At 32.3% G+C, this 26528-nt stretch overlaps 1 protein-coding gene across 1 annotated transcript in view; it reads left to right on the top strand.

The window, feature by feature from the left end:
• The window catches only part of LOC118190032 (proton-coupled amino acid transporter 1-like), a 124873-nt gene that overhangs the window by 47025 nt on the left and 51320 nt on the right, over nucleotides 1–26528 (top strand). Inside the window, exon 3 of the mRNA XM_035360716.2 lies at nucleotides 25985–26127. Within this exon, the coding sequence (XP_035216607.1) occupies nucleotides 25985–26127 (143 nt within the window). The remainder of the gene's footprint in view (nucleotides 1–25984; nucleotides 26128–26528) is intronic.

Genomic DNA, 26528 nt, shown 5'->3' with positions numbered 1-26528 from the left:
CAAAAAAGAGAGAAAAAAAAAGGTGCCGTATCTTTTCCGAGAAGCGTTTTATTAAAATCGTAAAGAGAAGAATGCAAGTAAATGCAAAACTGAGTGTCTTAATGCTTTTGTTCTTTATATAAATATTTTGTGGAAAAAATTCCTAATTTAGCAAACATATCCAGCTTATTCTGTAGGTAGAATTGTATTAGTGCAGCATATGTGTTAATCTCAATAGTTTAAAGCACTTTTAGTATAATTAATTCATAAAAAATTTAGTTTTTAAATTATTATAACTAATTAAATAGTTCAATAATAAACAACCTTTCTTTTCGAAAACAGACGAATTTTACTTCATTAGTCATACGTTTACCTGAAAGTGAAATATATTTCAAGAAGTGTCTTAAATTCTCTTCTGTCCACAAATTAGCAACTGAAAATAATACAGAAAAGGAAAACATAAAAGAGTGATAGCGACTTATCGTTTTCACTTGTAAGAGTACTTTGTTCGTCAAAAAGCACACATAGTATACTAGTTATTTGCGAATTGATGCGAAAGTTTAATATTGCAGTTTATGCATTTCATAAAATGAATAAAAATCTTGAATCTAAGTTAACGTGAGAAAAGATGCGGAACAATGAAAAGAACCGTTTACTTGTGGACTATAACAAATATTTTATATTGCTTGTAGAATATAACAATATTGTTAAGAATTTTGTACATACGCAAACTATTTTACTCAAAGTATATATGTAAAATGATAGTATCTTCTGTATAATGTAATATGAAAAGCCTGAAAAAACGAAGCTCTGCCTGAAAAATAAGATTACAAGGCAAGTCTATTTAACATTGAGGTAAATGGCCATTTCGCTAAATAGGCGACATGTCATCAAGATGACAGTTCTTTTGGCAAGTAATTTTTGTCACCAAATTTGGCGAGAAAGCCAAAAGTTTCCAAACTTGGTTATTATTTGGGGACATTTTGGTCCGGTCCCTGTATAACTGTAATTGATCTGTAAATGAATAACTGTAATGTTACTGTAACCATCTACAGCCCATATATGTAACTCTAACCGTATATGCATTCCAATAATTTGGAGAAATACAAGGCACTAAAGATTTCTCAGGGGCCGGAGGAAAATTATGTAAAATAGAAGGGAGATCAGCTGTGAGTTTTTTATGTTCATTCGAATGAATTCGCAGCTCCGTGCGAGCTTCGCTTTGCACTGAGTTGTGTTTAACTTCCTTAGTAGTTTGAAGCAGTAACTGCTAATTGTGCTCTGTCATTCTGAGAAGATCTGCACGAGTACTTTTGTGAAAAGTACCAGAACTGTAAAGTGTTTCTTTCGCTAAAAATAAATTCTATCAAGTAATCATCAGTTCTGTATCCGTTCAATCCATTACGAACCCATATGCATGTAACAATATTGTTGCGAAATGCCCAGCTGCGGTGAAATAGCTTTCCCGCAAAGCGAGGTTAGGGTTATCAAAAAGTGGCAGGCAAAGGCAGGGTTGCCAGATTTGGTGCAGAATCCCCCATTTGGCGATATTTGACGATAAAATTGGCTATGTGCCATAGACGGATTATTCTCGAACGCATTCTTAGCGGTTTTCTCGGGAATATTCTGGAAGGAGATTAAAGTTATATATATTCTGCCTGTACGGGGAGAAAGTAGTGTTTTGAGTTCAGAGATTAGCTTGAGAGCGATCGATCGAGTCGGGAGCTGTACTTCAGTGCTTTGTCGTGAAGCTGTCTTCACCGTTATTGCCTGAAGGCTGTGTTGCTGAGTATTTTAGCGTGTTTGGGGTAGTGTAAACGTGTCTTTCAAACTGTTCTGTGAACTGTGAAACAACGTTTCTGATTCTACATCAAGTGTTATCATAAATTACTCCAAATCCACGAACCTGTAAAACGCAACAATATAGTTCAGTTATAACAAAAAGCAATCGAAAGAGTAGCCAATTGAAAAGCGGATCGTAGAAATGCCGGACTTTCGCATCGGAAATTAAAATAATTCTTTCCTCATTAACTTAACTTATACCTAGTGATTTCGGTTGCTATGGTGGCATTTTTTTTTTGTATTATTAGATGATAATAGGAATTTTATCGCTAAAGCTTAATCAGGTGTAATCTTTAGCTCTCAGATAATGCTATCATAAACCACATTTGCAAAGAAGTGTGATATTAATAGTCCTTTTCATATTCATATACATTAAAATCTTTATTACTACTCATTATAATTATTATTTTTGTATTAAACTGTACTGATATCGAAATAAAAAAATACATTATCATCATCTTACATCAAAAAGAAAAATCTTTTATTGAAATAAATCATTTATAAAAAACATCGTGAATTTTTAATTCTATCCTTTTAATAACAGTGAGGTGATATTTAAATGAAAATTAATTCACAATAGTAAATAAATTAGAGAAAAGTATGCACATATAAAAACGTTTTCCTGTCTTTCTCTTCAAACCGCTGTTTTTTGACATACATTTTTAACGTATGGATATAAGCACAGTAAGTTTGATTTTTTTTTCCTTTCCTAGGTAAATGAACTTAGCATATTAACATAACTGCATGGAAACAGTAAGGATTGTCAAAATATAGTGTGATAGTAGAAAAGGCAATGTTTAAATTTCTTATAAATGACACAAAATCACATATTAATAATGATGATAGTTGTTCAAATGCTCAATATGTTTGAAAGATTACTTTGTTTGCATTTATACATTTGCAGTTTAAATCAAACTTAACCTTTAGGCAGATGGTTGCTGAATATGCACATCGGAAACGAATGTGTGTAAGAAGACGCCGCGTACACTCGGCTGAAGAAACTGAACTGAATGGAATTATCACATTTGACGACGGCTGAGGCTGGAGACGTTTCAGAGGAACGAGCTTGTCTGTCAACTACCATTGGTGGGTTCCTAGCCGAAACGTGCTTCTTTTTTAAAGAGCCCACCAGTGGCCGAGCGGTAAAGTCGCTGAGCACTGGTAGTTCGGTCCGAGGTTCGAATCCCGCGAACGAGCTGGCTGCATGGGCGTTTTCTTGGTTTCCCCCATGTGTAACGTGTATACGAGCCAGTTTCCCTTAGAAAGTCCTCCACGAAGGCATCCCTCCCCTTAGGCAGATAGCCCTCGAGGCTTTGTCATAATCGCACACACACACACGCTTCTTTTGAAAGCCGTATCCCACCTTGCCAGAGAATGTGCCTATAAAGAAGGAAAGCTTCCTGAGACGCAATGTATTCCAATTTGAGTACTGCGTCGCTATATCCTGAAGGGACAAATTCTCGTCACCAAGTCTCATCGCCAAAGTGCTAGGTGTGCAGAAAATTGAGGAATACTGTACAAAATCAAAGAACTTATAGTGTTCGTTCTTTGCCAAAACGTTTCGCTATAATTTAAACTCGGATTTTCGTAGATTTTGTTACTCAAAATAAATACTCCTATTAATTAAATTTACTCGCGGGGATCATTGATTTGATTTATGTCAATACGGCTGGAGAAATAAAAAGGGTATCACGAATTGTCACATGATGATCTTGGATTTGTTTAAGAAAGTGACATCATTCTGTCAGTAAATATGCAGCTTGAGGTTTTTCATCAGTAAACGTTAAATTCCTCACAATTCATGTTTGTTGAAGATTTTAATTCTTCATTTTCTTTTATTTTATCATTTTTAATAAAGTTTGGCTTAAAACAATTCTTTATTTCTTTTCTGGGAAGTCGTTTCAAGAATTTAAGGCTTCATAAAATAAAAGTCAACATGCTTTACGACTTCATCCCTTACTCAGCGACATACCTCTATCATTTAGCGTTGCTCTACTTCAACCTTATTTGTCGCCATTACTTCAGTTTAAAATATTCAGTCTATAATATTTAGCTAACATTAACCCATCTGTTGATCGCAATGAGCGATGTATTTCTATGTCTTCGTATACAAATGACCGGGCATTGCCAGTTACATAATATTATGCGAATGCTAACATTAACGTGATGACATTAAGTGTCGCCTACCGTGTGAAAAAACATTTATGCTTATTTTGAATAAATAACGTAATTAAATCCTTTATTCATAACGGAAAAAAGATTTATTTAACATATTAAAAACGTAATTTTTAGAGTTTTCTGTAAATTAGTCATCGCAATTAAATTCTGCCGTCATTTTAGGTGAAACTGTTTGCAGCCGTTTCTTCACTTTTAAATCTTATTGACGAAATTTCTCTCCCTATAGTAAGGGGCTAAAAGCAGTTTTGCTCAACTGAAAAATAAGACTAAATTTAAGGCCCTGCCTAATAAGTAAGGATTTATAGGATCGAGAATAATAAATAAAATTAGATCTTATTTATATTTATCTCTTGATAAAAAAGAAAATTTAAGTAGAGTTTTATTTTATTTTTTAGGGAAAAGAATAAAACTGGTTAATGAAATTAACTAAATTTAATCGTTAAATGTTAATTCATTAATAAAATATGTTTTTGTGACTAACTTCATTTGGTACTTTTTCCGCTCTTTTGTAATATTACTTCCTTAGCTTGACTTTGATTAATAACTTTAATGCAGATGAAGTTAGTGTTCTGCATTTCGTAAAATAACTAATTATGTATCATAAAGCATTTTATAATTTTTGCGTTTTGTAATGAATACTTCTTTATTTTTCATCATTCAGATTTTGGGATATTTTGTGCATATATTTGCAGCTAATACAACTAGTACTGAAACCTAGAAAGACCCACTAAGTGGCTGAGTGTATAAAACCACTAAAGTAGTTAGTAGTAGTTAGTAGTGCAGCTAGCCCATTCGAAGCTGGTCAAACTTCTAGTAGTTTGACCAGCTTCGAATGGGCTAGCTGCACAGTATTTTTTGGGACTTTCTTTATTTGTAACTTAAATACGAGCCAGTTTTCCTTGGGAAGTGCTCTATGAAAGTTTACTTTTTTGTCGTAATTAATTAAACTAAAAATTAATAAGGCGTACAAATTGCCATCCTGATTTACTAATTCATAAAAGTTTGTAGCTAGTGTTTTCATTTTTGATACCATAACATATTGTTATAATGCATTGCACCCTCTCTGCCCACTCATCTCTGCCATAACTCATTAACCATTAACAAAATTTGACCACTACCCTGTTTATACGACTAAGATTTTTCTATTTACCTACACGTTATAGCAGTATCTTGCTTATCGATTGAACATAGTGAGCTTTCTGAAAAGGATATGTGCCATTTCTTAGTAATACTTTGATACTTTTGCAACAAAAGGTTTTAATAACATATGCACCATTTTTATAATAAATAAAAGATATTTCTAATATAATATAGTCGATATCTCAGCTACAAGAGCTTTTCTAATTTGATATTCTTTTTACGTCGAGTTATAACCGAATTTAACCTACATACTATGTGATACTTTTCAACATTCTGAAATCCCGATTTTGGAATAGTTACTTCCAGGGTCTGATGACTGCCAAAGCCTTGGTTTAATCCCTTACATTTAGTAAATATCAAAATCATCATCTAATTTCATTTGATCTTGGCTCTCCCTCCCCATAAAAAGAAAAAAATGAACTTAAGAGCCTTTGAAATTATGCTATGTATAAAGCCTCAGAGTATCTGGATATTTCACATTATTTTCGGAAAATTGTCTCCTTACTTATTAACTTTTTTTTTTTTTTTTTTTTTTTTTTTTTTTTTTGAGAAAAGTTCGACTTTAAATATTTAATAGTCCGATATTTTGCAAACATAATTTTCAAAAAAAGTCCTGTTAAAGCTAGAACGCTTTACATTGAGCAGCATCTGGTAGCAAATAAAAAATTTAATAGACTAAGAAAAAAAAAAATATGTTTCAAACTAGATTTTGGGAACATTTCTTGAATCTATGCCAATTTTGTTTTATGCTGAGTGTAAAGGTTCCCAAATAATAAATGTGTGAAAAAACAGTGGGAAAATATACAAATCATGTAAAAGCTAGAAATCTGTTTTTAACGGTGAATACCTACTAGTATAAGGGGAAAAATATAATAAAAAAGTAAATAAAACAATTCAAAATTACATTAAAATATTAAACCAAATTTTAATTAGGAGTTTTTAGTCATTTGAATGCATGTTTCATTTTATAAACTTGTGTGTGAACATACATTTAATAAATTAGCTTTGATAGAAAAATATTACTTTTAAATGACCAATGCATGTTCATTAATGATGTGTGACTTGCATGTTCATTAATGATAGTTTCTTCTTTCCCACTTTCCGTTACTTCATTCCAAATGAAGTAGGTTTGGTTTGGTTTATATGATTACGGCAAAGCCTTGAGGATATCAGGGCTATTTGCCTAAAGGGAGGGATGCTTTCGTGGAGGACTTTCTAAGGGGAACTGGCTCGTATACACGTTACACATGGGGGAAAGCCACGAAAGCGCCCATGCAGCCAGTGTGTTCGCGGGATTCGAACCTCGGACCGAACTACCAGTGTTCAGCGACTGTATCGCTCGTCCGCTGAGGGGCCCCTAATGAAATAGGTGCTATGTCGTGAAGCTTTATATCCTCTTCCAATATATATTTTTTGTATTCTTTTAAACTACTTTTATCACAATTTCTCGTTCACTGGGAATTTAAACATGCTTAATTTCATTAGTAAATGGGGAGGGAATTTTGTTTATTTTGTTCAATAAAATAGAGGAATCTTGATGTATATATACTAATATTGACTTGAGGGGGGATTTTCATGCTCAAATTGTGCATTTATTTTGTGCGCCAAGTCAAAATACGTTCTAGAAAGAGTATATTTGTAAGAATTCAATTGAGACGCACATTTGTGAGATTAAAATGAATTGTGTAAAGAAGAACTGCATTTCTTTCTCTCGCCAACCCTGCTAGTTCAGAATCAAGTAAAGAATATTAAAGTTATAACAGAATTGGATATATTGAGTCTTCTTTCACATAACACTATTAAGAAGGTGGTAAAGTTTGTTTTTCTTTGTTTTCCTTCCTGTTACTGGAAGTGGGCGGGGCGTTTAAAATTTCTTTTATAAGGAAGTTGCGTTTTCTCCGTAATCTTTGTTTCGTTGAGTTTTTTTTTTAAAAATCTGTTAGGCTGTGTTTGTATTTTCAGCTTACCTTTCATACTTGTTCGCCAAAACCGCAAATGTAGTAACCGCGACTGTTGTTATCTATAGAAATTTTCCTTTTTATGAATATGCAAAACTACCTGATGTAAATATTTTGTTCTGTTATTCCATGTTTCAGTATATAAATATTTTCTTGATTCCACCTCTGTTTTCTTCCAAAGGAATGCAAATATCTTTATTAAATGGCTTCCCTTGGTTTCTAAACAATATAGATTTGAACTGCGCTTTTCCACTTACGAGCGCATAGAATGTTTCTTTAAAGTAAGAGATTTCTTTTTATGAACACATATTTTGATTAAGACGATGACTTACATTTAATACTCGCATAAAATAATGCTTTCAAGAATATATAGATGCATTGCTAGTACAGGGGTAAGTTTTTTATTTTTTGTTCAAATATTTTTCGTAATAACCGCGTTCACAATAACTGGCTTTGAAGGGTCGCACCCAAGGCCGAATTACTTAGATATAAAAGGTTCCACAAGGAGATAAAAGATCCACAAGGAGAGAAAACTTCTGTCTTTCTGCCACCCTCTTTAACTCTATTTTACTTTTTTCGGTTACTGCATTCAGGGTCATATTCAAGGCCGAATTACAGTGGAACCTCGAGATACGAGTTTATTTCATTCCAGCATTGACCTCGTAAAGCGAATTTCTCGTATCTAGAAACAAACTTCCCGTTCGAAAATAATGGAAATCCAGTTATTCCGTTCCGCACCCCCAAAAATATCAGTATAAAAATCAATTTTCCTGATAAATAATACTGGTAAATATTACCTGGTGTTTTGAGGAGAAGGTCCAAGTACAGATTCTTAGTGCAAATGGTAGCTTCCGACACTGAATCGCCTATTAACTTCTTCTCGTTAATCCACACCAACAACAGCATCTCAACATCTTCTAGGAGTTTTGGACGGTTCTTGGATGTAATGGTAACTCCTTTGGCCCCACCAAGCCATGTTACAGCTCCTCAGGAGATGTCACGATGAGTCATCATGAAGAGCTGGGCAGTTTCTTTGCGAATAAGTTAGTCTTTGTTAGATTAAAAGCGTGTCTTAGTTTAGGGTCCTCTCGAAATCTTTAATTTCATTCTATTTGTAATTCTGCTACAATATTAGCTACTATTTTCACATGTTACTTATGTTACCATACTTATGTTAATCAATATGGATGTTTTAGATATTATTGAAACTAAAAGGAGGGGGAAAAAACTTAGGCTTTATAAAGGTTATCAATATCGAATTCGGAACAGATATAAGGAAAATGCAGCTTATTGGATTTGCATAGAATCAAAAGCTGCAAATGTGCAGTTGAGACCAAAGCAGAAGTCGTTTTAGAAGAAAGAAAGTCATTTTAGAACTTCGTTTTAGAACGAATAGTTATTCTGAAAGATTTGTTATAATTCACCTTTATGCAGAATTTTGGAAGAATATTGTTTTTTACTTTAGGAAACGATCTTTCAGCTCATTGTAAAACCATTGCAGAGTTCGTACATAGCTCCCTCTCTCTTTTAAATACAGTATGAGCTTCATTCATGCAAAGATGGCTTAATGCAGCTTATTGGATTCATGCAAAGATGGCTTAATGCAGCTCAAAAGCTGCAAATGTGCAGTTGAGACCAAAGCAGAAGTCGTTTTAGAAGAAAGAAAGTCATTTTAGAACTTCGTTTTAGAACGAATAGTTATTCTGAAAGATTTGTTATAATTCACCTTTATGCAGAATTTTGGAAGAATATTGTTTTTTACTTTAGGAAACGATCTTTCAGCTCATTGCAAAACCATTGCAGAGTTCGTACATAGCTCCCTCTCGCTTTTAAATACAGTATGAGCTTCATTCATGCAAAGATGGCTTAATGCAGCTTATTGGATTTGCATAAATGAAAGAATTAAAAGCTGGAAAGGTGTAGTTGAGGCCAAAGCAGAAGTCGTTTTAGAAGAAAGAAAGCCAATTTAGAACTTCCTTTTAGAAAGAATATTTATTCTGAAAGATTTTATTATAACTCACCTCTATGCAGAATTTTGGAAGAATATTGTTTTTTTACTTCAGGTAACGATCTTTTAGTTCATTGCCAAACCACTGCAGAGTTTGTACATATCTCCCTCTCTATTTTAAATACGGTATGAGCTTCATTCATGCAAAGATCTGAGATCGTAAATATTTTTCGATTATTTCTTTCTTTTTTTTTTTCTTTTCTTTTTTTTTTTTTTTAAGTCTAAAAATTTTTTCTTTCCTACATTCGGAAACGGGAAAACACCGTTCAAGAGAAATGGAGTAAAATACCTTTTCCGATACCACAAATACCTGTTCCGATACTTTATTGTCTTGGAAATAACAACAAAGAAAGATAGTGAAAAATAAAGCTTAACAAATAGAATAACAGCCACTGTTTACTAAGAAATGTGAGCTGTTTATGATATTTTCAGATATAAACTCATCTTGATAATCTGCAAAATGAACTATAGCGAGAAGTATGGAATTTATCAGCGTATTTTTCCCTCTGAGAAGTCATTAATGCTCCTTTTTAAAGTATGTTTAATGCTGCTTTTCTAAGTGCAGACTTCTCCCCCAATATAACGCTATAGTTTAGATTCTTTACAATTGAAAGATGGTTGTGTAGGTTTCATTTCCACGCGCAATCGCTCCTACTCATTTCTCAGCTACTTTTAGTTATGTCAGACAAGTTAGGTAGAAGAGCATCGGAAATTTTTAGCCTGGTAATATTAACACAAATAAAATCGAGAAGTAGTAAAATACAAGCAGAACTAATTGAAGAATACAAAATACATGCCCGATTATCCTTTGCACCGTATACCGTTTCCTAAAAGTTGTCTACCTAACCTGTTCTTGAAACCACGTAAAAAAATAAATAAAGGTAGGGGGATGATTCCAGACCTATAAAAACATGCAAATAATAAATTATTTTAAAATAAACTACATTAAAGTACATATAAGTTTAATTTTTTTAAATTTATATTCAAGTATATGTTATATATATTAAAGTTATTTATAATAATCTGATATATTAAATTTTTATATATTTATATGTAAGTATATTTTATAATTCATTCATAAAACTACATGTACATGTCTAAAGAAAATAGTATGTTGATAACTTAAGGGAAATGTTAGGCAATGGTAGTGAGATATTATACTATGTTTCATTCCTTATAGTTTTCTGATAATTTTTTCTGTTCTTTCCTTCCGAATAAAGTAGGCATTGCATATTTCTTTCAATTATAATCTGATAGCAAATCATTTTAAGTCATCTTTGTTTTTCAAGTGGGTTTATGCTCACAGATTAAAATAAATTTAAAAGAAAAGTTTTTTTATTGATTTTGTAGAGTAAAGAAAAGAAACTAACATAACTATATAAAAAAACATTTTATATAGTTATGTTAATTTTTTAAATTAATTAAAATCCATTTTATATAGTTATGTTAATGACAAAATGTTTCAAATATCTTAGCGTAAATGGCATCTTTTGGTATAAATTCACATCTTTTTCTACTTTAATAAAAATGCGCTTTCGAATCAAAAACGGGACTACTTGAACCATGTCATGTTAGAATAAACTGTGCAAAAAAGGAGTTGAAATTTATTTTCCTTGTGCAATTTTAATTGTATTGTATATTTAAATTAAAATTTCATTCAATATATTTGAAATTATTTTATTCAGTATATTTTTATATCTATATTTAAATTTAAAGGTATTTTATGAAATCAAAATTTTGTAAAACAGCCTACATGAAAACAAGTTTAGATATATGTATGAGACCGACGTGATGCAACCGTGCTGCACGAAGGAATCTTGGTAAATTTTACAAAGAAAATGCGAATGATATATGTTCTAAATATCATATTCTCGCGCTTATTTTCTCTTGTGGTGATGTTTCGATATACTCAAGTTCTCTCGCTCGTTTTGAAACATCGTTTTGTAACACTACCTTATTCTCATCATGCTGCATTGGGAACTTTGGCGTACTGGTAGGTCAGGTTTACCGGAAAGTTTTACGAAAGTAACAGAAATCCAATATAACCACTGCAACGTCGCAGTATCGCTCTAACAGAACGCTTTCACTTTCATTCATTGCGTATCCAGAATCTTCCTTTACTCGATTAAAATCTCGGAAGTTCAAAAAAGTAAACTTTCAAGTCAGTAAGGTGTTAGTTTGTCAGCGATATGGCCAGTGATAAGCAATTTTTACTCACTATCATCTTCCTCTTCTGAATCTCTACTATAGGTGTTTTCGTAGAACGTTTTCACTTTTATTTATTATATACCCAGAATATTCATTTCCCCTGTTAAAACGCCTGATGATTCAAACACGTAGCTGCACTGCCTCTAATAATTCAAATTCTCTAGTTCGTGGCTGTTGCAACTTTAAGAAAGGTTTTAAACTCGCTATTGACTAAGAAGAGGCAACTATGACAGAACGAGTAAGTTTAAAATTTCCGCAATCAAAAATATTACCAAATTTAGCTTAATATTTGTTAGGATCAAACTCTTCCATTTAAATTATAAATATATAACTATAAAAATGAATCAATTAATCAACAGTCGGGTTAATTAGAAAATTCGTAAGGTTATAAGGTATTTCTCCCACTTTCCTAGCGTCCTTCGTGGTGTAGTGGTTCTGCACGCTGGGCCGGTATTCCAGAGGTCCGTGGTTCGATTCCCGGCGAAGGCGGTTGCAAATTTTTCATCTCTCTGACTTCCAAAAAAAAAAAAACCTAATGTCTCTACAAGGTAGCGTATTTTTCTAGGGTGTATTTTCTCCTTTTTAGTCCAAAGGGGCTTTGTCCCTGAGGGACTATTGTTTTCATTTTGCGATTTTGTGTCGAATCACTCTGAATGTTCGTTTCACTTTTCAAACTGTTGCCACCAAATATTATTGCCCTGTATTACATTTGAAGAAATTAAATAATGAAGAATCTGCATAAATGTATGTATGTTTTTCGAATTGTGATAAAAAATAGGGGACCTAGAGCCATCCAATTTTGATTGATGTAATCCTCCTGCGAATATGGGCATAAACTTTCAGTTTTGTGCACTGAAAAATCTGCCTTCTTGCCTGCCGGCCGAATCGCTTGTTTTTGCATGGAAATTCTAATTTTAATTGTAAAAATTGTTTTTAAATTGTTTTAATTGTATTTGGTGTTTATGTATTTCCATATTTTTCAATTTTTAATGAAGATATGAGTTTTTATGTATTTTTACCTTGCCGTGAAGTGAGAACTGAATTAATTGAATGAGAAATATATCTTCAATTAAATTCGAGAAAATAAGTTTAAATGAAATGTAGCAAAAAATGTGTATAATTTAAAAGGCCGTACAAGGAAGCGATGTGGTGTCCACATTAGATTTTTCTTTACAAAACTTCTTTGTTTTTTTTGCACAATGAAGTGCTATTATTTTTATATCTGCTTGCCATAAAATTTTTCCTGTCATATTGGGTGTTTTGAATCCTCATGTATAATACTTATCATATGTTCTTGGTATTAAATTGCGTTGCTCCATGCCCTATAAGTGAGTCATTTAGAAAGTCATTTCATCTATATAATTTAAGAATACTCTGTGTCAAGTGTTATTTTATACCTTGGATAAAAACAGATTTTTAACATTCTTTTTTTAACAGTTGGATTGCAGAATTCTTTTTTCTTATGTGCTCCATCATTTGCATCAAAATAAAAAATGTATAGTCTGAATGAGATATTAAAATTGTGAAATGAGTCTAGTGTATATGAATTAGATTTTAAAAAAAATTTGTAATCTGAATAAGATAATAAAATACAGTCAAAAGTCGTTAATCCGGACTCGTCGGGACTTCGGCGATTCCGGATTATCGATTTTTCCGGATTATAGATCATCAGTTTAAATCTCGTAAGATGGCATGCAGAAATTCTAAAATTAAAAATATGAAACCGCAATTTCTGAAATAAAGAACAATTATGATCTAAGGGTATCAAAATTTAAAAAAAAAAAAAAAAAAAAAAAAAAAAAAAAAGCTTAATATTTATTTGTTTACTTTATTAAACATTTCTCTCAATGTAAGTTGTTTAAGTTGCTTCATTTTATGTGATAATACTTTCTCTTTAATTCTATAAAAAGACATAATTTCTTGTTCAGTTATAAAGTTCCACTGTTCAAGTCCCGTTAATTGCTGTGCCGAGAATACCGACTAACTTGTCAATCGAAATTTTTTCGTTTTCACTAACCTCTCTGTCACATTCTTCATGTCTTTATCCATTTTTTGCAGCAATTCCACTTTTTGTTTGTTGGACATCGAAACATACTTTCGTTTTGTAGATCCTTTGGAAGTTCCAGCATCGGAAATTCTATTTGACATAATCGAAAGTTCAAGTTTACTTTTATAAAATTGCTCTTACAGTCTGCAAAAAATAATAAGCGGGATCCAATTCGAAGATTAAGGAACAACGCAATCATGAACATTAACTGAAATAGATAATTAGATAATTTTAGCTTACACCGTCCGTTATACATTAAACGCGCAGGCGAAAACGTATTCTGCACTTGCGCACCCGCATATGCGCAGTAGTCAAGGTCTTACGCGCACGCGTAAAACGTCTGTGCGCATGTGCCGACGCGGCGCATGCGCAGAAAGTTTTTAGCTTTGAGGTCCGGATTATAGATCATTCTGGATTATGGGTGTCCGAATTAACGAATTTTGACTGTAGTACGTACTTTTTGTTACAAAATTTTATAACAGAATTCAGACTTCAAATTTTCCTGTAGCAGTTCTTCTTCCCTTTTTTAAAACAACATTTTCAGGGGGTAATTATTATTTTTTATGCATCTTGCTATTTTTCTATTGATATAATTCTACTTTTGAAAAAGAAATAAAGAAAAAATCCGTAGCGTTTAAAAAATTCTTTTTGAGTGTAATTTTTTTTTATTCTACAATTAAAATTTGATTTTATAAATTAAGAGATATTTTATGAGGAATGATTCCAAAGGTTTAGGCTTCACAATTATTTAATTTTCTTAGATCCTGTTGAGTACCAGACTGTACACTCAGTTTAGAAATAGCAATATTCAAATTTGTAAAGCCATGTATAAATTATACAATGCTTCTATTAGCTGTAACTATTCTACCGTCGAAAATCTGCAAATGGTTGTTTTGGGATAACCCACCATATAATGATTTAAAATCGCGAAGTTTAAAAAAAACACAAAGTGTATGATAATCAGTTAGCGCAGGAAAGTGACGAAATAATACTATTTAAACATGAAAACGTCAATTATTCAACTGGCTGTGAAATTTTTTTTCGCACTTAGGTAAGATAAATATTTAAGAAATCTGAAACATTTGCTTTCACATCATCTAAACAACTGCTATCAGATCCCCTTTTCGCCCTGTAATATGATTCCAAGGAAAATATTTTGCCTCAGTTTTGCCTTTTATACCTTCCGCTATCGCTGTTAAATTTGCTATCCCCTTTTATTTTATGCCTACTTGTTTATTTATTCCAAGAAAAATATATATGTTGTGTGTCGTAACCACATTTAGGCTTTAAATGTAATACAAGTCTTTGCATTCTTAGGAATTATAATCTCATTTGGTTCCGTTAATAAGCTTGGTTAGACGCATTATAGATAATTTAAACGGCTGACTTCTCAATGATGAAAACAATCAGTGCTATTAATACACTAATTTCCATAAAATTTTGCGCCCAGCGAAAGAGTTGTCAGAATCGAACGACAGTTGTGTACATGTGAGCGCAACGTTGACATTAGTAAGTAATAACTAAATAAAAGCATAAAATTGGTTTATTAAAAAAAAAATCTGAAAGCTTTCAGATTTTAACGGTCATCCAAAAGGGTATGTTAAGGCTTTTACTCTCTCGTTGAAATCACAGTCTACCAGTCGGCTGTTACATTCATTTCTACTAATCTTTTTTTTTTTTTTCCTTTTAGCTTTATTATTAAGCACAATTTTTCTTCACACTTACGTCATATGCAATTCAACAGCAAAATTACATTTAATTCACTTCAAAACATGAATGTTTAAACGTGCAATATTTTAAAAGCAGCATAGCAGTATACATATAAAATTCCCGATTGCATACATTTCTCTGATTTTAGTTTTTTCGGTCTTTTCTCAGTTCATAATATGAATGCTCAGCTTTCGTACTAAGATGGTTTTACATTTTTTTTTGTCTGTTTATTGTTAACATTTTGTTTGTTTACTTTATGTATTAAACGCCACGTTATGCCACGTAAAATTTTATTCAACTTTAAAATCACAAAAAATTTAGTAAAACAACATATCTTTAGAATTTCCGATAAACAATCTCGAGCGCTGGAGAAAAAATGCTCCCCCTCCTCGTACAGTGTTGCCTATTCTCGCTTTGAAATCATTTTGTTAATCAGAAATTCGCTAAAGTTTTCCAGAATATGAAATAGATAATATTACAAATTCGAAATTCAAAATTCGGGCTTCTAGGTGCCTATGTTAGGGTTTAGGATAACGTTATTCAAAATTTGAAGGTTCTAGGTACCAATGTTTTTCACAATGCTAAAAAAGCATGCATACATTCTTTCAGATTCTTCATTATTTTATTTCTTTAAATGGTGATATTATTTGGTGGCACCAATATGAAAAGTGGTACGCCGTTTATAGTGATTCAATGCAAAATACCGTTTCGAGACTGATATCCCATTCGGGACTAAAAAACCATTGATGAATGAATATTCTAATACCCTGCTGGACCACGTTTAGTATTGTTACGAAATGTACAGGCGCAGTAAGATGGCTTCCCTGCAAAGCAGGTTTTAGGGTTGCCATAAAATGGCAAAAAATGCAGAGTTGCCACATTTGGCGAGAAATCGCCCATTTGGCGACAAAATTGGCGATATACCATGGACGGATGGAGAACTTTCTGGAACGAGTTCTTACCGATTTAGCCCAGAATGTTCTCGAACACAAGCCGAAAGCTATACAAACCCTGCTGTCCGCAGTCAGTTAGTGTGTGTGGGCCTTGCATAGAGTGCAAGAAAGTAGTATCGAATTGGTGTCTCGTCTAACGAGTCACTCCCTGCGGAATTGATCGAGTTGACAGCCGGGCAGCGAGTGCCGAGTGGGTTGTGGAGTTCACCGAAGGAGTCTCTTAGTGTATCGCGGTTAGTGCATCGTCGAGAGAGCGTGTTGAGCTCCGGGAACGACTGAACCGGAGTCGGGAGCTGTGCTCGTGTGTCGTCGAATGCATCGCGAGTTGTAGTGTGCAGAGTCTCGAGAGTACGTGTAGTTCCGAGGACGACCAAGCAGAGTCGAGAGCTGTATCTGTGCTTTGCCGGGAAGCTGTCTCCACCGTGATAGCCTGAGGGCTATGTCGTTGATCGTGTCAACGTGTTTATAGAAGATTTTCGACGACTGTAAAAAGTGTTATTGTAGCTGTCCTGATTAATATTGGCTAAATAAAGTGTGTTTCGATACTTCATCAAGTGTCGTCGTTATTCACTCCAAATTTACGAATCCCGTACGAACGTGAAGGAAGAAAATAACGTAACAACTGGTGTCAGGAAGAGAAAAACGTAACAGTATGAATACACAGTGCGATGCGGGCGGGCATTGTGGTATTCATTTCCCGTGTGTGTCTCATTCCGTCATCTCATTTCATTATTGGTAAAATTGCTCCTCTTCGTTAGGCCAAACTCCTAGGCCGTCTAACTTCCCGTCCCAAGTGATTCGAGACATGCTAAATCGGTGACAAATCTGTAAATCGAGTAGGGCAAGAAAGGGTAGTACGGTGGCGAAGTCACTGCTGTGTGTGACAGATCTGTTGAAAAATGCCTGCTGGAAGTGCTGCTTTGAATGGCAACACAAATGGCTGAAGGATATCACGAACGCTCCGCTGGGTTATCATGGTGCCGAGAATCAATATTAGAGGTGCCGTGTGTCGTATGCCACGACCCTCCCTACTATCACATCAGCTGTATGAGCGGCGTGCCGCTATAAAGCAAAGGCAGGATATAAGCGTTCAACGCGGGCCTTCCAGACAAGTACACGATTGTCATCACTCCACAGATTAAATCTTGATTCGTGGTTGAAAACGACCTGGTTCTGTTCGGTTGCGGTTAATCCCGTCGAGCACGACATAACTCCAAACGGAGGCAACGGTGGATGGGTGTCATTTAGCAACACACGTAATGGGCGATATCGATATCGTCCGTCCTTCATCCAGGCGCGATAGTTCAGATAGACATAGTTGTCTGCTATAAAAGTCCTGTCTGCGCTCGAATGGCATAACTGCGTCGTTATGAAACTGGTGTTGTATATACGTGTTAGAGGAAGTGACGGTTCAGTTGGTTATTGGTTTGCCGAGGGTTCCTGAACGTGATTGCCATGTATGCGATTTTTCTCTCTCTTGTCCACTGGTCCCATACCTCCTCACAATTAAAACAAATTGGTCTAGGTGGTGAGCTACTTGCCGAACTGTTCATATGGCTTACATCATCCCATTAGTTCTTCCTGTTTCGAAATCTGACAGTAGATCATGTTGTTTGCGATGACAGTGTAACGGAATCCGTAGTGGAAAAGCGTTACTTTGCAACAGATAAAGTATGGACAAAATGTCTGCGTACCTTTTTTGTACTCGAAGGAGAACGAAGCTCAGTGCCCTGTGATGGTATTACGCCATGCGCAATCAAGTTACATATCTATTTGACATGTACCGTCATGCCGAATTTCGTTATGATCCGATAATTACTTCTTTGTGCGTAAATTTGTATGACACTGAATGTAATTTAATAAATTCTTAAGGTTGTCGTGAAATTAAAGTTTATTTTATGTTAAAATTAAGGGATCTGAAGTAACAGCGACTGAAACCAAGAATGAGTTTTAGAAACTACCGCGAAGAAAAGTTGCTAAACTGTCTCATGCTGTCTTTACAGAATAGATTATTGCTGCAAAGTAATTATAAAAGTAAAAATGAAAATAGGGAAGAGGTCAACGAGGAAGACTTAGAAATGATTTGATATTTAATATGAATGAAGTATCTTCACCATGGCTGAAAGGTCAAATTTATGACAGAAATGTTAAATTTTGTATTAAAAAGCAAATATAAATTATTAGCTGAATTACATTAAGATGGCTTTAACAGGAAAACGATTTGAAATTGTGTGAAGAAAGCTAAATTTATTATACATACAGGGGCGTAGCTAGAGGGGGGCAAGGGGGGCCAAACTGATGTTACGACATTTTAGAATTAAATGTTTTCCATCCTTGGCAAGCAGTAGGGGGCGCGAAACCTTCAGTTGTCCCTGGGCGTTGAAAACCCTAGCTACGACTCTGTATACATACTATACTTATGAGTAGTGCTAAGCAATATTTCTTTAAGAAAAGGATCTTTTGACTATACAGCATACTTCAGATTGGCAATCTGCTTAAATGAAATAACTTTAAGAAAATTTAATCCTAAACATTGTGTAAAAACGTTTCAGAAAAATTATCTCTTGGTCACAGAAATTCAAATGACGTGGAAAAAGAAAAATAATGTATGGTCGCTTATGGTATAGGTCGGGCAGAATAATTAAATTACTCCGATATTTCATGTAAGTGCTGTGACATTTTGCGATTTTTTATCTTTTTAAATTCGAAAGATATTTTTTTTTATTTCTTGTTCATGGATAATTATTTGTATTTTCTGTGTTTGTGTAAAGTAAATCATTTACTTAGAATATGTTGTTTTGTTTTAAAAGAAAAAGTTCGAGCCCTTCGTTAAAACTTGCATAGCGTACCTCTGATTTTGTTCAATATTGTGTTAATGTTTTTGAGGGACTGCGTTATAACTTTCAAATTTATAAATTCTTAAGAGCCTTCAATGGTTTGCGACGAGAAAATCAACAAGAATTAGATGCTTGAAATATATTTTAGTGTCTCATAACTAAATTCGAATCAAAACGTTAGCGTTCTGCAGTCTAACGAAGCTGGGACGAAAAGAGAGAAAAAAAAAAAAAAAAAAAAAAGGGGGGGGGAACTATTAAGTGAATGCATGGGGAATGAGTCCAGGATCCTGAATGTTAATAACTGGAGACCATTAGAAAGAACAGGAAGTATCGGATATTGTTGAAACGACAAAGGCCTGTAATAGGCTTGTAGGCAAAGAATATAGGAGCAGAAATCCCAAATGGTTGCTTTATAATTATTTTAAATTAACACAGGCTGCACATTTCTAATGAAAATACACAATAGTTCCTTATTTCTCCCCCCGTTAGAAACGTTTTTAAAGAAGATTTTTCCAAAATTTTTCAACCATTACGTTACCTTGCATTGATTATTCATTCACTTTGGCAAGTGTTGCTGTTGTTCGAAATTTCAATTATTCTGCTATGGAGCTGTGTATGGTCAGTTTTCAGAGCGTTGCCATATATTTCAAATTTAATCAACCTGTAACTGCTTAACATGCTGAAAAACTGAAGCAATAAGAGCGCTTCTTGATAATTTACATTTTTATTTTATTTTTAATAATATATTTAAGCAGTGTAAACTGAAATGCATTCAGTTTATAGTACATTACATTGATAGCTTTTATTAAAATTTGCAGCGTTATTGTAATTAACAATAAAATGAACGTCATATATTAGGATTTGGTACATAACTGTTTCATTTTATAAATGAAGAGCTAAAGTAATAATTTTTATTTATTTTAGTGCTCATAATAAAAAAGGCACACGAAATTAATATGTAAAAGCGCGTGAGTTTTAATAATAATACTTCATATTATTACGTTCCGTTTTAAATGAAACTAGTAGTGATTTTTTTAAAGAAGAGCTAGTTATAATCTCTAACTCTTATATTACAAGATTTTTTTTCAAAAGCCGAAAAGGGTCTATTAATCTTGAAAAGGATTTTGCGAATAACTATAATTGTGTCTTTTCACTTTTCATTCGAGTCGATTCCCGTTCGGCAAAATGTAAGATATTTCTTTTCAAACTGAATCTATGTATTGTAGATTAACAAACTAAGTTGTATGAATCCAATAGATGGTGTTCTTAAGAATATTCATTTCGTACCTTTGAATCGGAGTGATGTAAATATTTAAAATGCATTTAGTTTATGATCTATCTAATTAAAAATATTCAATATTTTCATGGAAGGATATTATATATTTTTTATTATTTATTTCATATTTTATAAAACTTCAATGAATTTTTTCTGCTTTTAAATATTTTGTGATTTTGCTGTTGAATTGAATTTTATGTGGCATAAGGGTGAACGTGATATTTAATAAATGAGCTTAACACATTAAAAGTTAATAAAAAATATTGAAAAAAAAAAGTTTTGTAAGCCATTTTGCTAAGAAAACTGAACATGATATTGAGGACTTCTAAGCGTATGCTGCTTTTTAAAATGTTTCTGAGTTTGGTGTTGAAGTGTACATGGCGTAAATGCGAACAAATCGATGCTCAATAATAAAGCTAAGAAGACCCCCCCCCCAAAAAAAAAAGTAAAGGTAAGCCTGGTTAGAATGCAATAGCAGGGTGATCTCAGTGAGAGCACAAAAATCTTCAAAAACCCTTTAGGCGACCGCTAAAATCTGAAACCTTTCAAATTATTTATTTATTTTTATTATTAGTATTTTTTTAAAATATGAACGTTTAAAATCACGTGATGTTGTTTTTTTTTTCCTATATAAACTTTGTGTCCTCAGAAAGAAAGGGAAAAGAAATTTTTTTTTCCTCTTTCACTTGCAGAAAACACTAGTAGCAGGTCTCGAGTGCAAGAAAGCAGCAAGTCAAAACCTTAGTTTCGCAACTGCCTTTTGAATACTTAATAATAAGCATAAAAGTTTTAATTTGGCGTATAATGGAATAATATTATATGTAGAAAGTGCTATTTTTTTAAACTGCTTGGCACTGCAACTTTCGAACAACTCTTTTTAAATATGTGATTTTGTTTTTCTATATTAAGGCAGTGTACTCAGTTCAGTCAATACTCGAACTTGTCATACAAATATTGTAATAGATAAGGCATTTCAAAACATGGTTACGCAAATTCAGAGGAGAATTTATGAAGAGTATTATTTTTAGAGCCATCAATCAAGAATTCATTTACGTGATTTTATCTTATTTTTTGTTTATGCCTCAGCTTAAATGTTGGAGAATGATAAAGTAAGAAATACCAAGTTCAGTTTTATTTTTTTCCTCCTCCCGCTTAAACTCACGTGATGTTGTAAGCTATCGCTCAACTCAACTCGACAACTGTAATGAGTTTCCGACTCGGATTCTGCCAGTTGTCTGCTACATGTTCAAAGTAGTAAACTTTTGTTGTCAATGCTTCGTTATGGTGAGCAAATTTCAAACTCATAAGCGTAAAAGCTGTGTGAATCGTTAACTAGAGCTTGTTTATTGTATGAAACAATCAAAATTTGCGTGAATAATTTGGGAGGATTTCATACAGTTATGACAGCTGACAGCTGTATTTAAATTGAAAAATAATGTATTGTAGACGGTTCACTTCACGTTGCTTCCTATTGTGAATGTTAATTTTTTATTCTGTATGTTGTTTTAAATGAGTTATGAGTTAAATATCAATGTAATTAAAACGCTGGGGAAAATGAGTTGCTTTATTTTCCTTATTTTTTATTTTATTTTTCTCTCAGACAGTGAAGCATGAAATTGAATAAGAATACAGTATTGTTCCAACATGATTTTATTAAAATAAATACATATAAAACAAATAATTGTTGTACATATGAGCATTTGTTAGATTTTAAATTCATGTATTAAAATTACTTTACCAGTAACTACCCATTTATTTTTGGACATCAGAATGTTTTGTTGAAAAGTGTGGAGAGCTTATGAATAATGAAATTTCCTGAAAAATATTATTGACACCTCTAGAAATCAGTTGTAGAAAATAAATAATTTTTAATCCTGAAAAGTCATACTGTTGTTTTGTGTAATAATGTATTGAAAGTATGGAACAATAAAAATTAGGTTTAGCATTATTATAAAGGTAATGGGTGAACTAACTGTTAAGTTAGTAAAATTAATTGTTATAAATGAGAAGGATACCTTGAACTGAAATATAAGTATACATATACATTGTTAATTAAATATGAATGCAAGATAATTAAAATTTTAATTACATGAAACTATAATATAATTAGTTTTGTTATGATGGTTTTATATTTTAAAAGATTATTTATGCTTCCTTTTAGGTTTTCAATACAATGTTATATTGAAAAATTAAAAAAAGGTCATCAATTTGATTTTTATAAATTTTTAGTAATTTTTTTAAAATTTACATCCAAAGTTTGAATATACATTGCAATTGCACTGTGACTGATATTCCTTTATGACTAATGCAAATTGGAACTGATTCTAGTACTGACAGAGTACCTATTTCATACATATAAGTGAAATCTTATATCTGTATATCATGGGATTTCTTGCATGTATGTGAACAGTTGTATAAGTACCTTGCTTTCCAGTCCAAGGGAAGAGCATTTTGCTGAATTCAGATATGGCAAAATATTGAAATGTATCAAATTTAATAGTAGTCTTATGTCATATTTTCAACTGAATTTTAATGTTTTAGCATTTATAGTTTCAATGTTTTTTTATATTTTATTATCCATATCCTGAAGGATGTTTTTCTGTGTGTTCTATTTTGATTATTTAATATTAAAATTAGATTTATTGCAAATTGTGGGTTGAAATTTAACATTTTCTTTCCAGTTTTGCCTTTTTCTACTATATATGTTATCTAATAATGTTATCCAATAATTTCTAATAATGTGACACTGAAAAGTATTTTAACCTGTATAGAATTTTATGTAAGCTCACTCTCTATACATTTATATACTTTTTATGTTTACCGCTCAGTAATTTTAAATGTTAGCTAAAGATATAACTAATAGAAAAAAAGTAGTAAAAAAGAGAATTTTTCAAGATTCAGCTGCAGTTAAAATATTGACATAACAAGATTTTAATAAAAGTGTTTGCTGTATCCTGAAAAACCTACTCTATGTTCTGTAGTAAAATTTTGTGTGCAAATTCAGATTTGAGTAGATGTTGTAGATATCATGAAAATATCTTTTAATGACATATTTCTGTAACATTTGTTTATGAGTTAATTTTAAAAGGATTTATTTAAGACTGAAAGTATTTAATTTTTTATGTCTTAGTGTCTTGTTTTATTGAAATTATTGTTGTTTTTTCTCTTCACTGTTATTTTTTTATGTCTGTATTATTGACTACTTTTTATCAGATTTCTTGTATTATTCCAGAATTAAGTCTTGAAAAAACTTATTTAACTCTTAATTACTATATTGTCTACTGATCCATAAAGAGCAGACACTCAAATTTTGAGCAAAATTTGTCTCAGAAGATAGTTTAATTTTTGAATTAAATTTTTGATTTGAAGTAAATGTTAATTAAATTACAGAGGGCATTTACATTTTCTTTGAATAATTTTAATGCAGTTAAATAATTAGTATTAAAATACTATTTTTTAAGTGTTTATCTGGTAGCTGTTTTCTTTTAATTTTTTATTTATACCTAAATTCTCATGTCAAGATGGCTTTTTTTTTTTTTTTTTGTGTGTGTGTATATGTGTGGAATTTTAGTACTAGATGCTGTTGTATGACTTGTGGCTTTGTTCTACTAAAATTCAACTTTTTACATTGCACAGATAAAAGTGGAATTTTTTTTTTTTTTTACATTAAAGGCAGATTTGTGTCCATAATTGATTTGTTATTGCTTAAGTAGTTGCTAGTTTATTTTTGCATTTCTTTTGATATTACTTAATTTTAATTTCTTTCACATAGAAAGCGAGGTATGGCCATAAATTGTTTAGATTCAGGAAACGAAGCTTGACAGTAAATTGATCACTTTCTGCTATAATACTCTAATATAGCCATGCTTTATTAGCATATAATAACTGCAAATTTCCATTTTTCATATCCTGAATGATGTTCATAAAGAGTTCTACATCTGGTTTTGTGCTGAATCAGGTATTTTATAATAAAACAAGTACTATATTTTTCTTTTCTTAAATTTAAATCTTATTATGATTTCTTGATGTAGAGGCAGTCATTTTAAAAGCTGAGGATATTATCCATTAAGTAGTTTATATCTCTTTTTTTGACCACAGATTTAATTTTTGGTGTTTGGTGTATTTAATTATGGCAAAGCACACTAGGGCTATCTGCCTAAGAGGAGGGATGCCTTCGTGGAGGACTTTCGAAGTGAAACTGGCTCGTATACACGTTACACATGGGGAAAACCACGAAAACGCCCATGCAGCCAGCCCGTTCGCGGGATTCGAACCTCGGACCGAACTACCAGTGTTCAGCAACTTTACCGCTCGGCCGCTGGTGGGCCAGATTTAATTTTTGAAAGGATATTTGAAGTGCATGTTTTTTTTTTTTTTTTTCCCTGTAGAAAACAATGGTTATAAATTTTCTTCTATAATTTATGAGTGGTGCTATTTATTGTGCATCTTGGATATTTTTATTCCAAAACAGCTGTAAATTTTTTTTTTTTTTTTTTTTTTTTTTAAGTGGGGACAATTTATCTTCGGAAAGGGGAAAACTATTTCTTACATAAAATACTGTTATTTACATAAAATCCTTGGAGCTTGTGAATATTTTGATTGCAGCAGACAGTATTATCTTGAGTGTAAAGGTTGTTGCTAATTAATTTTTTATGCACTATTAATATTAGTTACTTGCTTAGTCTAAATCAGTGCTCCGCAACCTTTTCTCACCTGCCACGCACAAAAAATCTTTCTGGAATTTTGTGGCACACCAAAAGCTAATGTATATATGTATTGATTTATACACAAAATTTACAGTAAACTTTTGTTTTTAATTTGAAAAATATACAATTATAAAACCATAACATATTTATTTATATGCAATCATAATAATTATCAATGTGATACCTGCGCTTAAAAAAAGTTATATATTTTTGAGTTTCGAGTTATCAAGGAAGTGCCGAAAAAATTCAAATGATGACACACTTACAATCACACACACAACCACACAACAGTGAAATATATAAAAACATTTAAAGTAGACATTATTAAGGGAAAAAATTGTCATTGTGTATTAAATACATGACAAAAAATTGCAAAATGTCAAATACATGTATTTGATTGCGGCACACCTATATCCTACTCATGGCACACCAGTGTGCCGTGGCACACCGGTTGCGGAGCACTGGTCTAAATTATTGAAAAAAATGTGATTATAAACAATCTAATTTGTACTAGAGTCTCATTATTTATTTGCTGTAAAGTATTTAAAATATCATAAGGCTGCCAGCAAAGCCATTGTACCTGGTCTGGTTGTGCCAGGCAGCAAAATTTTTAGCACTTAGGAAGGAACCAGGCAGCAGAATTCCAGAGTTTACACCAGGTGGCGAAAAGTCCAACACAGGCCTTGTATTATATATGTATTTAATATGTATAAATATTATATAGTATATACTATATAATATTAATTTAGGTTTGAGTAATTGGCAGGACATTATGCTGGGGATTTTTATTTGTTTGAAGTATAGTTCTTTTAAGTGTATAGGGCTGTAATAATTTATATAGAAATGGGCATGTCGGGTAGGATGCAATCACTTCTTTCTTAAAATATATACGAGTTTAAAAATGTAGAGCATGATTATTGTAATATGGCTCACTAAACAGAGAACCTGTAGTCTGCATATTTATTAGATGAAAACAGGCATTATAAAGAAAATTCCAAATCCTTATATCTTTATGTCTTCAAATTTTTTTTAGCAGAACACTGGACATAAAAAATTGATAATGTATGATTATTGATTTTGTTTTTTAACTTTTCCTATTAGAATGCACTAATATTTAAAATTAAATTTTTGTTGTTTTGCAGAAGAATGTCATACTACCGAATTATGATGAGACAGAAGCTGCACGCTTATTGCCAAGAGACAGAAATACTGTGGCTCGGCTTGGTAATGTGGTGGAATCTGAGCTGGAGTCACAGCAGCAAATCAGTCATTCACAACGAACTTCGTAAGTTATCTTAGTTTTTTAAAATTTATGTATTCTCCTCTGTATCTTCTAATGTACACGTTTAGTATTTAACATTTTATTTATTTTGTTTGATATGGATTTCTTCAATTACTTGCATTGTATACTTTCTTTTATCAGAAATAATTTGATTAAACATTGTTATGTTTTTCATAATTTATAAATATTATTACATATGTAATTATGGAAATGATATCAATTAACATACTAGATTAACTATGGCTTTTTTTAATGCTCTTCCAAATAAAAAAATATAAGATTTCCTTAATCATCATCACAAATCTTTCACATAAAGTTTAAAAAAAAAACTTTTTAAGTATGTTAGTAATTCTACAAGTGATTTCTTTTGTCCGTGGTTTACCAAGTATAGTTAAAAATATGTT

Source organism: Stegodyphus dumicola, chromosome 2 (assembly GCF_044657685.1).
Source record: "Stegodyphus dumicola isolate Sdum_Otavi_A_Nest chromosome 2, ASM4465768v1".
NCBI classification, from domain to species: domain Eukaryota; kingdom Metazoa; phylum Arthropoda; class Arachnida; order Araneae; family Eresidae; genus Stegodyphus; species Stegodyphus dumicola.
This window is presented reverse-complemented; position numbering and strand designations above follow the sequence as displayed.